A 13,089-nucleotide genomic window follows, 5' to 3' on the forward strand; every position below is an offset into this window, starting at 1 on the left:
TGTGTGCATATTGGGCATGTCTGAGAATCGGACAACATCTATTTTTCATCCCCCTAAATGTTAAGGGTAGTTCACGTTTACTTTTTATTTTTTTTATGATACAGTATTAAAAAATACATACAACCCTAAATTTTCAACCCTCTACAATCAACCCCTATTTTTATTATAGTAGATAGTTATTTTTATTGATCTAAAAAAATGTTCCCTAGAAATAATATTCGTGGCAAAACGATGTTTGCCGGATCAGCTAGTATTATTATAAGTTTTCTGAATCTCACCCAAAAGGGAGGGAATGTATCTCCAGACCAACAGCTCGTCCTACCCTCTAATATTTGTGACTTGTCTCTGTTTGCAGGTGTCGAATCTGAACCTGTACCGCCTGGGTCGCAATAAGCGTTTAGGTGCTCGCATGATCGCCTCGAAGTTCGAGCCCCATGACAATTGGCTACCACCCTGCCACAGACCACCGCATACAATGCAACCTGGGGTAAGCATTTCTGGCCTGGCTTGAACACTATTAATATTTGTGCCAACTCATAATGTTTTAATAGTGAATTTTATAAATCGAACCAGTTGTAGCATATAATAATAATAATTATCTTAATATATATTATTTGTTGTTTGAATTGTTAAATTTCAGTTTTCTATATATAGTTTTGTCTATTGATGCGCTTGTTTTATTTTTCGTATATAATATTGTTTATCTATGTAATCTGTTTTGGCTTTCTGTACTGTCTAAGTGTTTGTTTTATAATAGTATGTATGTTAGCTGTAAGATTAATTATAATTAAATAAATAAATATATATAAATTACGTGTCACGTTGTTTGTCCGCTCCTAAACTACCGAACCAATATCAATCAAATTTGCATACCGTGTGCAGTTTGATCTAACTTAAAATATAGGATAGCTTACATCTCAAGTTATACCCGCAATATTATTTTATTGCAAAATATTTGTTAATTATTTGACAGTCACAATTCTAACAGATGGCGCTGTGTTGAAAGTACCAACGTTTCACATAAGCTACAATTTAATGGCATAACCACCAAAAAAGCATGGTGGTCCCCATGACTGGTGTTCTCATACCGTTTCCCTTGAATAGTTCACTACTATGTAATATAACAAAAAAATTAGCCACAGCAACGCTTGGCCGGTCTGCTAGTAATAATATAAGCCTTTATTCAGACAAGATACAATTTTATTTAAGCTAAAATATACATGTTTAGTATTGAAAAAATTATATAGTGTATGTTCTTTTGTGAATATACAAATATCATCTTATCATCGACACTCTCGCAACCATAAAAACTGGCCTTGCTTGTTTCGCGCGTATGTGTGCGTGCACGTAATCAAACGTACGTGCGCTTGTGCGCATAGTGATTTATTGTTGGATGTTCATGCTTAACTAAAAGTCAAATTCATTAACATCTAGACCTGTTATGTAGTAAAATTTCTTCTCTTTTTCTGGTGGCACTTTACTGCTGCGATTGGCTGTTAACGATTTCTTCCTTCTATTAGCCCGTCTCTTGCCAATCATTATACACTTCATCAGGTCATAATTTGGCCACATTTGCCCTTATATGGCTGCTTCCACTATCCAAAGATGTTGTCAAGTGGAAGATCTACATTATTATATTAATACATGTTTTGTCTACAGCACGATCAAGACGAAGGCGAAAAGAAAGTGCCGGTAGATAATACAGGATGTTTCATTCCGTACAATCTTATAACGCAGCATAGTATACCGGGTAAGAATATTGTTTTACCTCGAGTTATGTTATCTAACATTAGTTAAATTGCATATATATGTATATATTAGTTAATAATTAGAAGCTTAAACAGAATGTATGAATGAATGAAAATAAACAATCATCGCACACTTGAAACCAAAATGAGCCCTTTAGTTTTTACCACACTCATAAATTGTAATTGATTCTCGATTCTGATAATGTCAAATAACATAAGCATCACCTAGATTTAGGAACTCTTCAATAATCAAGTTAGTTTTTTGTTAATTCAGCCCCCCCCCCCACTACCCCTAATGTTATCTTAGTTATCAGATCAGCCCATGTTTTAAAAAATTAAAGTCAGTTGTTATCTAACTTAATCAAACAAAGTGTTTCATTTAACATACATATATCTGAACATACACAACAACCGAACTTAACTCTTGTTATAAATAATAACTTAAAGTATCAACCTGGCTCTTTTCATTACAGCGATAACGCAAATTGAAAGAAAGAGATGAAGATGATTCGAATCCTGGCTAAGAAATCGTATTTTTATTTTGGCATTTAGTACTGACTCCGTCTCTACTACTGACTGGCTTTTAAACCAAAAATCTAAGAGTCAGATAAGGCCAAGACTATGTGGTTTTGTCCCTATTGGGTTATTATTATCGTGAAAAATTAATTGAAGACTCTTCTGTCTCTTTTCAACATAGCTCGACAGAAAGAGACGGAATTACGTTAGTTTAATGGATGAGGGTGTTTATTATATTTTCAGATAAATCAATAGCGGACTGCGTGGAAGCCCTAATCGGGGCCTATCTGCTGGAATGTGGACCCCGCGGAGCCCTGCTCTTCATGTCCTGGCTTGGCATCCGTGTTCTGCCGTGTCATCTGTTGGAACTGCCCCTAGGGCATCCCTACGTGCAGAGCCAGAACTACCAGCCGACCAGCAGTGTTGAAGAGGTGCGCTGCGCTGATTTTTAGCCAGTCTTAGTTCGGCTTCTGCTACAACCTGATTCTGTCTCGGCCTCAGACTTCAGAATGTGTTTTGTGATCTTTATATTTCTGAATAGGCAAGTAGGTGATCAGTCAGTATTCAGAGGAGTTATTCGGATGACCTGCAGCTGAGTTTCATCATCGAACGTCGAGGTGATACGGATGGTATTACGTATTCTGTCTTTCCACAACTGAGCGTTGCTTAAGGCAATTTCTGCCGCGCACTACCACTATGTGGTGTTGCCCTCAAGAAGAAATACAAGAAATACTTCAGTATTTCTGAATCAATTTGATTTAGAATCCATCAAGAAACAAGCGTATAGTCCCACCAACTTATCTGTGAACTGAGTGGTAGCGCTACCGTCGCTTTAGTGTTGCAAATTAATAAAAGTTACCCATGATTGGGTATGTCAGATAAGAAACTAGGTAAACATATAAACATAATTTTATTATTTTAAACAGTACCTAACATTGTTTTATAATAATAAAATGGTAATATAAGTACTAAATAGTCTTCAAAAATAGGAAAATTAATGTAGGTAGATACATACATTAGCTTTTTCTCTGGCATTAAATTGATATAATTCCGCAGGCAGCTGGGGTGGCTACCTATTCGATTCAGACGTCACGCTCATCTTCTTCAACTTCTATACTGAATTCTTTTCAATCCGAAAACCCCTTCTTATCTCAAAAATCACTTTAAATTCTTAGGTCCTTCTTACTATATGTTACGCTCTTCTAATAGATGTTTATTGGAAATTCCATCTCACACTTCATCCTTCTTAGGCAATTCATTCACGATCTCCGCCATTAAGTTGTGGAATACGCTGCCCGACTCCGTACGATTGGCTACCTCTCTGTCATCTTTTAAAACTCTTCTGTATAATCATTTCTTAACCTTATCCTATCCTGATCAATCGTGACTTGTATAAATCTTATGTTTCCTTTTACATCACTATTTGCTGTCGATTAGCTTTTAAGTTTTTAGTCTGTTGTTAATATTTTTTTTTTTTGTATTACTTTAGATTAAGGTACTATGTATATATATATATTTTTTTATATAACATTTGTTTCTGCACTTCTCGCACGAATCATGTTTCTTTTTTTTAAGTTTTTTCTTTAACTAGGGTTGCCTGGAAGAGATCGCTTATTAGCGATAAGGCCGCCCGTTGCATCCCTTATAATTTTTTTTTTGTATTGTGTTTGATTTATTGTTTTTTGCAACGAAGTGTTAAAAAAATAAATAAATAAATAATGTAGGTACCCCACTTATAAACTAAATGTTTAGCAAAGTAGGCAAATGAAGTTAAATAACTTGCAAATAAACTTCTTCTTCTTGCCCTTTTCCCACTCTAGGACGTTATATTTAAAAAAAAGTGGAGTGGAAAGAATTTATGCGGGTGAGCCCCTCAGGTTATTCCAGCGTTATTTTTACGTGACGAGAACGTAACGTAGTTTAGTTATATTTTTAAGTTACAAATACGTTAAAAAGTAATCAATGAAAAAAATATCGTGTAATTTACAAAAAGAAAGTAGACAACACTAACCTGAAGCTGCCGAAATTCAACATGGCGGCCGTAGTTTCCATTTTCTCCATTTCACAGAGAAGTTGGTGGGTCTGTACCAATTCTTAAAAGACAGACGCACTTGCGAACTTTCTGGAAATGTGATTGTTAACGTCAGGTGAGCCTCCTGCGCGTTATATAAAAAAGAGTGCGTGTATAAAGCGCGTAAGAAGTTATACTTCTTTGGGATTATTAATAATACATACGGATAGTTAACCTCAACTGTATTGAAGCACAGTTTTTTCACACATATTTTCTAATATTAATTAGTATTGAATTAAATATTCAATTTAAATCACTTCTGATTATAATTCAGACGCAGATATAAAATACGCACTTGTATAATGAAAACACGTTTTTTAAATGTAGAAACTCAAAGCATGTGGATAAATATTATAAATATAAATACACAGTGAACAGAGGCGGCGTGCGTGGCAACATGCGCCACTAACTTCATTCTGTTAATTTTGTGTCACGGTGCGCGCGCATCGTAAAATTTCACTCTTATCAATTTTTCATAACGCGCCTAAAGAAGTAAACCTTCAAAAACTGGGTAAAACAGACCCGTCTGGGGCGCGATAGAGCCTCCGGGGCAGCATATTTTGAAAGGATGTCAAGGGATTCCAGTAAGTATAATGAACATTCCAGAAACCGCCTCAAAAAACCTTCGAACCGCTATCGAGTGACTCGGAGAGCTGCTGTTCGTCTGATGAGGAAGGTACTCCGGATTCCCAACCTCCGCCAGAAGACTGGAGCTGGACCGGTAGACCGGTTGGATCTTTGAGACCTTATCGGGATGCTGATGGGAAATGGGTCCAAGTAAGTTCCGAAACTATTTTTAGTTATGTAATCAAGATTGACACATTATTAGTATGAAATAATGAAATTAAAAAATTGTTTCCTGTGATATCCAATTGCTTAAAAAAAGCATACTTCTCAAAGGCCAGCAACGCATCCGCTAAAATGCGCCCCGTCCATTGAAAAAAAAATCTTAAACGGCGTTGTTTGGCTTTGTTTTACGATTCATTTTACAATAATTAAACTTCAAGAATACATTTTTAATGGATATAAATGCGAATTTATTACATACTATTTGTGTGTCATTGTAATCGGTGACTGACAGGTCAGGTTGACATAACAGGTTAGCCAAAAAGTTCGTAGTTTAACATAGAATTGTTTTTATTCAATTTGACTATTCAATATAGTTAGCCGTATATATATATAGGTAGCCTTCGAGAGATATACGACGAGCTCTTCATCAGCGCAAAATGTCTGTTCAGCTAGCATTTTCCCTCTCTTGTCTGAGATCAGGAAAATGTCGGTAGAATAAATTCCGTTTATTACGGTTGAACTGCCCTGCGATTCTGATAAACTGAAAAATGGCATTCTGATAAACTATAAACTACAAGCTTTTTAGAATGCCAAATCATAAAATGACTGGTTCACGACTGATTTGAGAGCGACCGCCGATACGAAAACCGCTGTGTGAGTTCGAAAAGTGAGTTATAGAATCGCAGGGCAGCTTCAAACACAAGCAGAATCATCAATTGGCACACTTTGAATGGAGCATTCGCATGTCCAAATATTCATCTAGGATATGTCCAACACGTTCCTTTGATATCTTTGTTGTCTCAGCTCAACTTCACATTTCGGTTATCCAAAATTATTTTGTGGACTGTTTCGATGTTTTCGTTAGTAACAGCCGCTTTGGGGCTAACTTTAAACATAGCAAACCACTTTGAACCGTTGATTTTGTGTAATTTTTTTATTATTTTTTATTAGCCTGTATTTGGGGAGCTGAAAGCACCACCATCACCTCTTCTACGATATATAGAAGACCCAGAAGGAGAACTTGAACAAATGCTGTCAGGTATAACCAGTTTTCTTATACTTTAAAAAATAAATATCGCAATTGAAACTAATAATAGCAGAAATATTTTACATAAACCAAATCCTATTCAAGAATGGGACCAACTCACCTATACAGCAACACTAACATTCATATATTTTATTTATGTGTTTGTATGTATGTAACACAATTAATTGAAACGTCATAGGCTCCTAAAATAAAAATTTTCCTATATTAGGGATGAGTGCCAAAAATCAAACAGACACAAAACAAGACACAATCTTAGACTAGGCATAGACTCAGAAAGAAACGTGTGTGTACTTATGTACACGCGTGAGAAGTTATACTTGGCGTAATAATTTTCTTAGAACGCTTTAGAGGGATGTTTCCCTCATTGAATTGTATTTTTCTTGTCGATTTTAATGGACACTTCCAATCGAAACGATATAATATCTACTAATAATGATATTTTACAATAAACACTATGTGTTTTATCACATTGGAACGGGTTTTCTCGTATAGAAATCATTGTTTTGGTTTAAATAAACACGACTCTGAACTCAACGCAATACAGACAATGCAACTTGTCGATAAAAAAGAGCGAGCGCCAACAAACGGCCCAGACTGTTTTACCGACGTTTGAACAGATATTCAGGATGTCGGTTTTTTGTAACGGGGCTGTTTCAGGTTATGAAGAGCTGGAGAAGACCCTTCAATATAGATTCCGCGACAGGTCGTTGTTACTCCAAGCCCTAACTCACGCGTCCCATCAGAAAAATAGACTGACGGACTGCTATCAGCGCCTGGAGTTCCTCGGAGATGCCATTTTGGGTAATAAGTCTTTTAAATATACTAGCTGACCGGGCAAACGTTTTGCCATGTATATTCATTTATAATAAAAATAGGGGTTGATCGTAGAGGGGTGAAAATTAGGGGTTGTATGTATTTTTTGATGCTGTATCATAAAAAAATAAAAAAAAATATTTATCTAAATATTTAAAAAAAAATTTAGGGGTGGACTACCCCTAACATTTAGGGGGATGAAAAATAGATGTTGGCCGATTCTCATAGATACCGGATAAGCACAAAAAATTTCATCAAAATCGGTCAAGCCGTTTCGGAGGAGTATGGCAACGAAAACTGTGACACGAGAATTTTATATATTAGATGTTCAGTTTACTATATACACTTATTTACACTTCGTTACTATAATATATAAAAAGTTACAAAAGTTATTAAGGCAATGGGTGGCCTGTTCGCTAACAAGTGATTTCTTCCAGGCAACCCTAAAATAAAATTACTAAAAGTAAAGTGAATCAATAATAACTTAAAAATTACATGTAACACTAAAAATATTTGTTACTATTTAATTTTCAGTATTTTAAAATACTGTATATATTTATCAATATTTGAGCAGTGTTCGCCGAGTGGCTTCAGCGTGCGACTCTCATCTCTGAGGTCGTAGGTTCGATCCCCGGCTGGGCACCAATGTACTTTCTATCTACGTGCGCATTTAACATTCGCTCGAACGGTGAAGGAATCGTGAGGAAATTGGCTAGCCTTAGACCCAAAACAGTCGACGGTGTGTGTCACAGGAGGCTGATCACTTACTTAAGTTTTAAATGGTATTTTTATATTTCTAACCTTTAAAACGTCATTTACGTAATTGGTCTTTTAGTCGTTATTACTAGGAATGGATTCCTTTTTAATCTTAAATTTTTAACTGTTTTTTTTTTTCATCTTCCCCCCCCCCCCATTCGTAAAAACTATTGTACACTGTTAAAGTACTCTGTCGTCTCTTTCTGTCAAATTGTGTTTATGCTGTGCAAAGAAAGAACTGATAGATCCTGATATTATTTTTCAGATTATTTAATAACCCGACACTTATATGAAGACCCGCGGCGTCACTCGCCCGGCGCCCTCACAGATCTACGTTCGGCACTCGTGAATAACACAATATTCGCTACCTTGGCTGCTAGGCACGGCTTTCATAAGTAAGTAAAAATTTCAGTTTGGAGGGTAGGTGAAAATTTTTAATTCCTACCCTCACTTCATAAAATCGTTCGGGCCCGCTGCTAAGTATTGCAGCACCTCACTAGAACTTAAATCTAGTTAGACAGCCCGGTCAGTTATGATAAAAGTATAATAATTCGTAAAATGTATCAACTTGACAATTCTGCTGCTAACAAAACGATTAAATAAAAAAACAGCTAGAAATCAATCTTTAGGTTTGATTGTGGTGTTACCAACAGTGAAATCTCTATGTCGTGGTAACCCGGGATTTTCCAATTTGTATAGAATTTAATTTCCCCTTAAAGGAAATTATTTTAAATGCTGATTTTTTGAAGTGAAACTTCTTTAGGCGCAAGAGGGTAAAAATGTAACGGACCGTCATGAAGATGTGCAGCGTTTTTGTCGAATAAAATGGAGAGAGCGATTGAGACCGATTGAGAGAGAGTGAGAAAGGGCCAACGTAGCATGAAGCAACACGCTATTTGTAGATGAATACGTTTTGTAGTTACATATTAGAACTTTAGATTGCAATTCTGTCGCATAACGTCTTTTATATATTAATATTATCATTAGCACGTACACAGTGTGTAAACAGTGTGAATATAGATATACAAATACATGGAGTGATCATATACTGGTAGATGATCATCTATTGCGGCTTTTACCTTAGAAATAATAATTTTACAAAGAAGTTTCACTTCTGGCATGTGTACTTTGTTGTAAACATGTCATGTTGTACTTACGCACTTTTTTTATTGGTAAAACATTTTCCCAAATATTATTATTATTGTATATTTATTTCCCATTAGGGAGCGTTCAAGTATTACGTAACGAATTTTGGGGGGGGGGTTGTCCTTTTGTAAAACGTTACGATGCGGGGTGGGGATTAAATTACGCGTTATTGTTAATATTACTTACTTTACACCACATAATGGTAACTTTCAACTATAAAGAGTCACTAGGTGGTCACGAAACGTTTTACTACTAGGTACAGAAAAACGTTACGGCGCGTTACATGCGGGGGGGGGGTCAATAATCTCTAAAAATTGCGTGACGTAATACTTGAACGCTCCCTTATGCATTTCAAGTTTGTGTTATATTTTTTTCAGATATTTCCGTCATATGTCCCCCGGACTCAACGAAGTGTTGACGAAGTACGTGAAGATACAAGAGGAGAATGGACACTCTATTAGTGAAGAGGTAGAGTTTAAAATGACTTCTTACTATCTTTATATGAGAATTTATTGATGTTCGTTTGTCTCTCTAAAACTCGAGAATGGCTGAAGCGATTTGGATAATTTTAATATTTGTGGAAATTAAGGAAGGTTTCAACGGAAGAAAAATAATAATAATAAAAAAGAATAATTTAATTTTCCAAAAAATCCTGTTCTTTTGAAATATATTTGAAAGTTTCAAATAGCTTGAAAAAAATTCTAGTTTAATAAAAAAAAGTGTCCAATGACACTTTTAACTATTAAGGTAAAAATGCAGTTCTTGTGTACTTTTTTCACTTTTTTAGCACTTAAGATTAACGTGCACTAACACTAATGCACTAATTTGAATAGTTTGGTCCTTTTTGAAAAGCCTCGACATTCGTTCTGAGCGAACTCAACGGACAGTTATGCGAACATATAATTCTTATATGTTTTACCAATTATTTATATTTATATATTTGAACTCTATTTTCAGCACTATTTAATACAAGAAGATGAGATGGAGCAAGCTGAAGATGTAGAGGTTCCGAAGGCTCTCGGGGATCTCTTTGAATCCGTAGCGGGGGCCATTTTCCTTGATTCCGGTGAGTTATTTTTGAAGTCTTTTGGTGCGTTATGAAAAAATGATGAGAGTGAAATTTTACGATGCGCGCGCACCGTGACACAAAATTAACAGAATGAAGTTGCCCACGGAATATGTTACGGCATTGGACATAATTTAAAAACAACATTCGACTAATAATATAATTTATAACACTTACTGTAAGAGAATAATAATAAATATTTATTTATTTTATTTTTCAAATGTAAACTGAACTTTATTGACTATAATGACTCCTTTTCCAGTCTTTGATTATTTAATTGTAATTAATTAATTGCATGCAATCAAAAACTATTTTTTAATAATGCCAATGAAGTATAACTTCTTACGCGCGTACATAAGTACACGCACCCTTTTTTTATTTATATTAATTCCATTCAATCAAAGTTGGATACTTTTCTGTAGTATAAACTCTTTTTCCAGGCATGTCTCTTGGAGCCGTCTGGCGGTCGTACGCCCGTCTGATGATGGCAGAACTGGAAGCTTTCAGTGCCGCAGCGCCCAAATCTCCAGTCAGAGAATTGTTGGAGGCCGAACCGGACACGGCTAAGTTTGGGTGAGTGTCCGACATATGTGTCTGTTCGGAGTCTCAATGAATATTCACGCTGGCAGAGGACTCGCAAGTGCGTTGCCGGCGTAGAAAAAACCCTCAGTCGGATTAAGAGTATATAAAAATAAATTTCTGTTCGTGTCGTATTTTTAAGTATGATAGAATTGATGAGATATCACTTTCGTTCGATATGTTGATTTTGACGTCAGTCAGTGCGCCGGCGTGACTTGGCAGACAGATTTGACGAACGGTCCGCACTAATGACAGATTGACAAATTCTAGTCTCTATGATCTCTATATTGCATAGTGTTGCTATTCTAATAAAATTAATGACATCGTACTGTTAAATTAATTTTCATACCAAATTGAAATTATCTGTTTTATCGATTGTGCAATATAAATAAAATTTATTTAGAATGCTTTCGATTTTATACTCAACATTTAAATTTATGTACTTCAAAATTTTCTTAATACAAATTTCACCTTTATTGAATAGATTGACTCACTTTTTATGTTTTTGAAGTGAAACTTCTTTATCGGGGTTGGAAAAAAATTTAGTGTAACATTTTTACGTTACGCGTCACATTTTTCCGTTACGCGCCATCTTATTCTTGTCCCTACCACGGTTGATCCGAAGAGATTCGAAGCCATTAATAACAAAAATATATAATAACGATAACAATGATAGTAATACTCATAATTCTATTACAATTAATGAAATTCTGTAATAATCTTAGTACTAAGTAATTGTATTTGTATTCATGTCTATGATAATAAAAGCCTTTTGTTAAACTTTATCTAATTTAACTTTATTTAACCAATTTCGTTAAGTTGCATATAGTAGATAATTTTTCGAAAAATAAGGTCATAAAGAAGTTTCACTTCTTACGTGTGTACACCTAGTACACGCACACATTTTTATTTTAAATATTATCAATATTACCAAAGTGATAGTAAAGTACCCGCAGTTTACCCAATTTATTACAAAAATATATTGGTTGTTTGTAAAGTAGGTTTACGATCGAGATGTTTACGTGATAACGTCTTATTGGTGATATAAGTTTTTGGGAAGTAAGGAATTAATGAAGATAACAATTTTTTCAAATTTTAAATTACATCTATCGTTTTATTCACACTTTCGGGTGTAAAATTACAAGTTTACTTATTCGACTATGATATACATTTTTCTTCATACATTCACGGAATGACTGGCAGCGCTCGAGATGAGACGGGAGATCGGTCCGTCTCTCTCTCGTTATACCTGCGATCGCGCTCGTGAGGTTTTGGTGTGACACAAGTTTCTGAACATGTCACCCGACTAAAACGATTTTAAAGACGTCAAAATTAAATTCAAACCAATAATTCCTATTAGTTCAACCAAACCAATTTTTCAGCTATATTTTTTTTTTTAGAAAACCCGAACGCCTAGCAGACGGCAGACGGGTCCGCGTGTGCGTAGAAGTGTTCGGAAGAGGGACCTTCAAGGGGATCGGACGGAACTATCGCATCGCCAAAGGCACCGCGGCCAGATGTGCGCTGCGGCACTTGAAGATCCATCGCGGGAGATAAACAGGACTTGCAAAAAGAAAACTCTTCTTCTTCTTCTTCAGTCAAAACTTAAGTGTAACTATTGAATTTAATCGTTTGATTTTTTAATTTCCTTTACATTCCTGTTTATATAAATAAGTGTATTTTGTTTGAAAATTAAAAAGGGTTTTCAGCATTGATATACAAAAAACCCAAGATGCACATTCAACGTCTAAAAAACGTCCTCAAAAAATGAGCGCAACATTCTAAATTGTGCACTCATTTCAAATAGTGTCGCGTCTAATAAGTGGAGTCGATGTTATTTATTTGTGTTTTTTTTTATAAATAAATTTATGTACTTTTGAACTTTTTTGTGTGTAGTTTTTGACAAATATATTTACGCTATATAAAGTGTAGGTCAGGAGGTCGCCAATTTAACATTTTTTTTTAATTTAAAGAAAAAACTTTTTAACCGGATTAAAGTTATGTATTATTATAAATTTACAACTATTTAACATCCAACACCTTTTGTCTTCAGTCACCGTGACCACTCACGCTGTAAAGCACCCGAAAAGTCGGATAAATTTAAAATTATGTTAAATAGTTGTAAATAAAAAAGTCATGTTCGACTCCACTCAATACCTTGTCCTACCGACCACGGTCGGTCGTAAAATTTTATTGCTTTAAGTACGTATACACTGCGTTGTAATAACAACTTTAAGCAATTCGCGTAAGGTTGATTTTGCAATAATATATGCTTGTAACATATACTGTTATAGACATACTGTTATAGAAAGGGACAGAAATAGTGTTTCGGGACACTTTCGAGCGTTACTTTTATTCGAGACTGTGCATCTTGGGTTTTTTGTATATCAATGGTTTTCAGTTAAAAAGTGGTTTGTAAAAAAACTTGATAAAAAAGCCAAGAAACAGTGTTCATATATTTATAAAATCAATTAATCATATGTATAATCTAGTTCTAAATTAACAGTCATAGCGAAATTTGACAATTTACATGTCAAGCGTCAATGTCAAGTGTCAG

The 13,089-nt window shown here is 35.1% G+C and overlaps 1 protein-coding gene across 1 annotated transcript in view; it reads left to right on the top strand.

Moving 5' to 3' along the window:
• The window catches only part of LOC125061251 (endoribonuclease Dcr-1), a 45,605-nt gene extending 33,363 nt beyond the window's left edge, over positions 1-12,242 (top strand). The window contains exons 32-42 of the mRNA XM_047666583.1: positions 356-487; positions 1,660-1,750; positions 2,508-2,695; positions 4,942-5,112; positions 6,076-6,163; positions 6,830-6,973; positions 8,007-8,136; positions 9,265-9,355; positions 9,845-9,953; positions 10,394-10,526; positions 11,933-12,242. Coding sequence (XP_047522539.1) covers positions 356-487; positions 1,660-1,750; positions 2,508-2,695; positions 4,942-5,112; positions 6,076-6,163; positions 6,830-6,973; positions 8,007-8,136; positions 9,265-9,355; positions 9,845-9,953; positions 10,394-10,526; positions 11,933-12,089 — 1,434 coding nt within the window. The 3' untranslated portion in view covers positions 12,090-12,242. The remainder of the gene's footprint in view (positions 1-355; positions 488-1,659; positions 1,751-2,507; positions 2,696-4,941; positions 5,113-6,075; positions 6,164-6,829; positions 6,974-8,006; positions 8,137-9,264; positions 9,356-9,844; positions 9,954-10,393; positions 10,527-11,932) is intronic.
• The last annotated feature ends 847 nt before the right edge of the window (positions 12,243-13,089 follow it).

This window comes from Pieris napi, chromosome 23 (genome assembly GCF_905475465.1).
Source record: "Pieris napi chromosome 23, ilPieNapi1.2, whole genome shotgun sequence".
NCBI lineage: Eukaryota > Metazoa > Arthropoda > Insecta > Lepidoptera > Pieridae > Pieris > Pieris napi.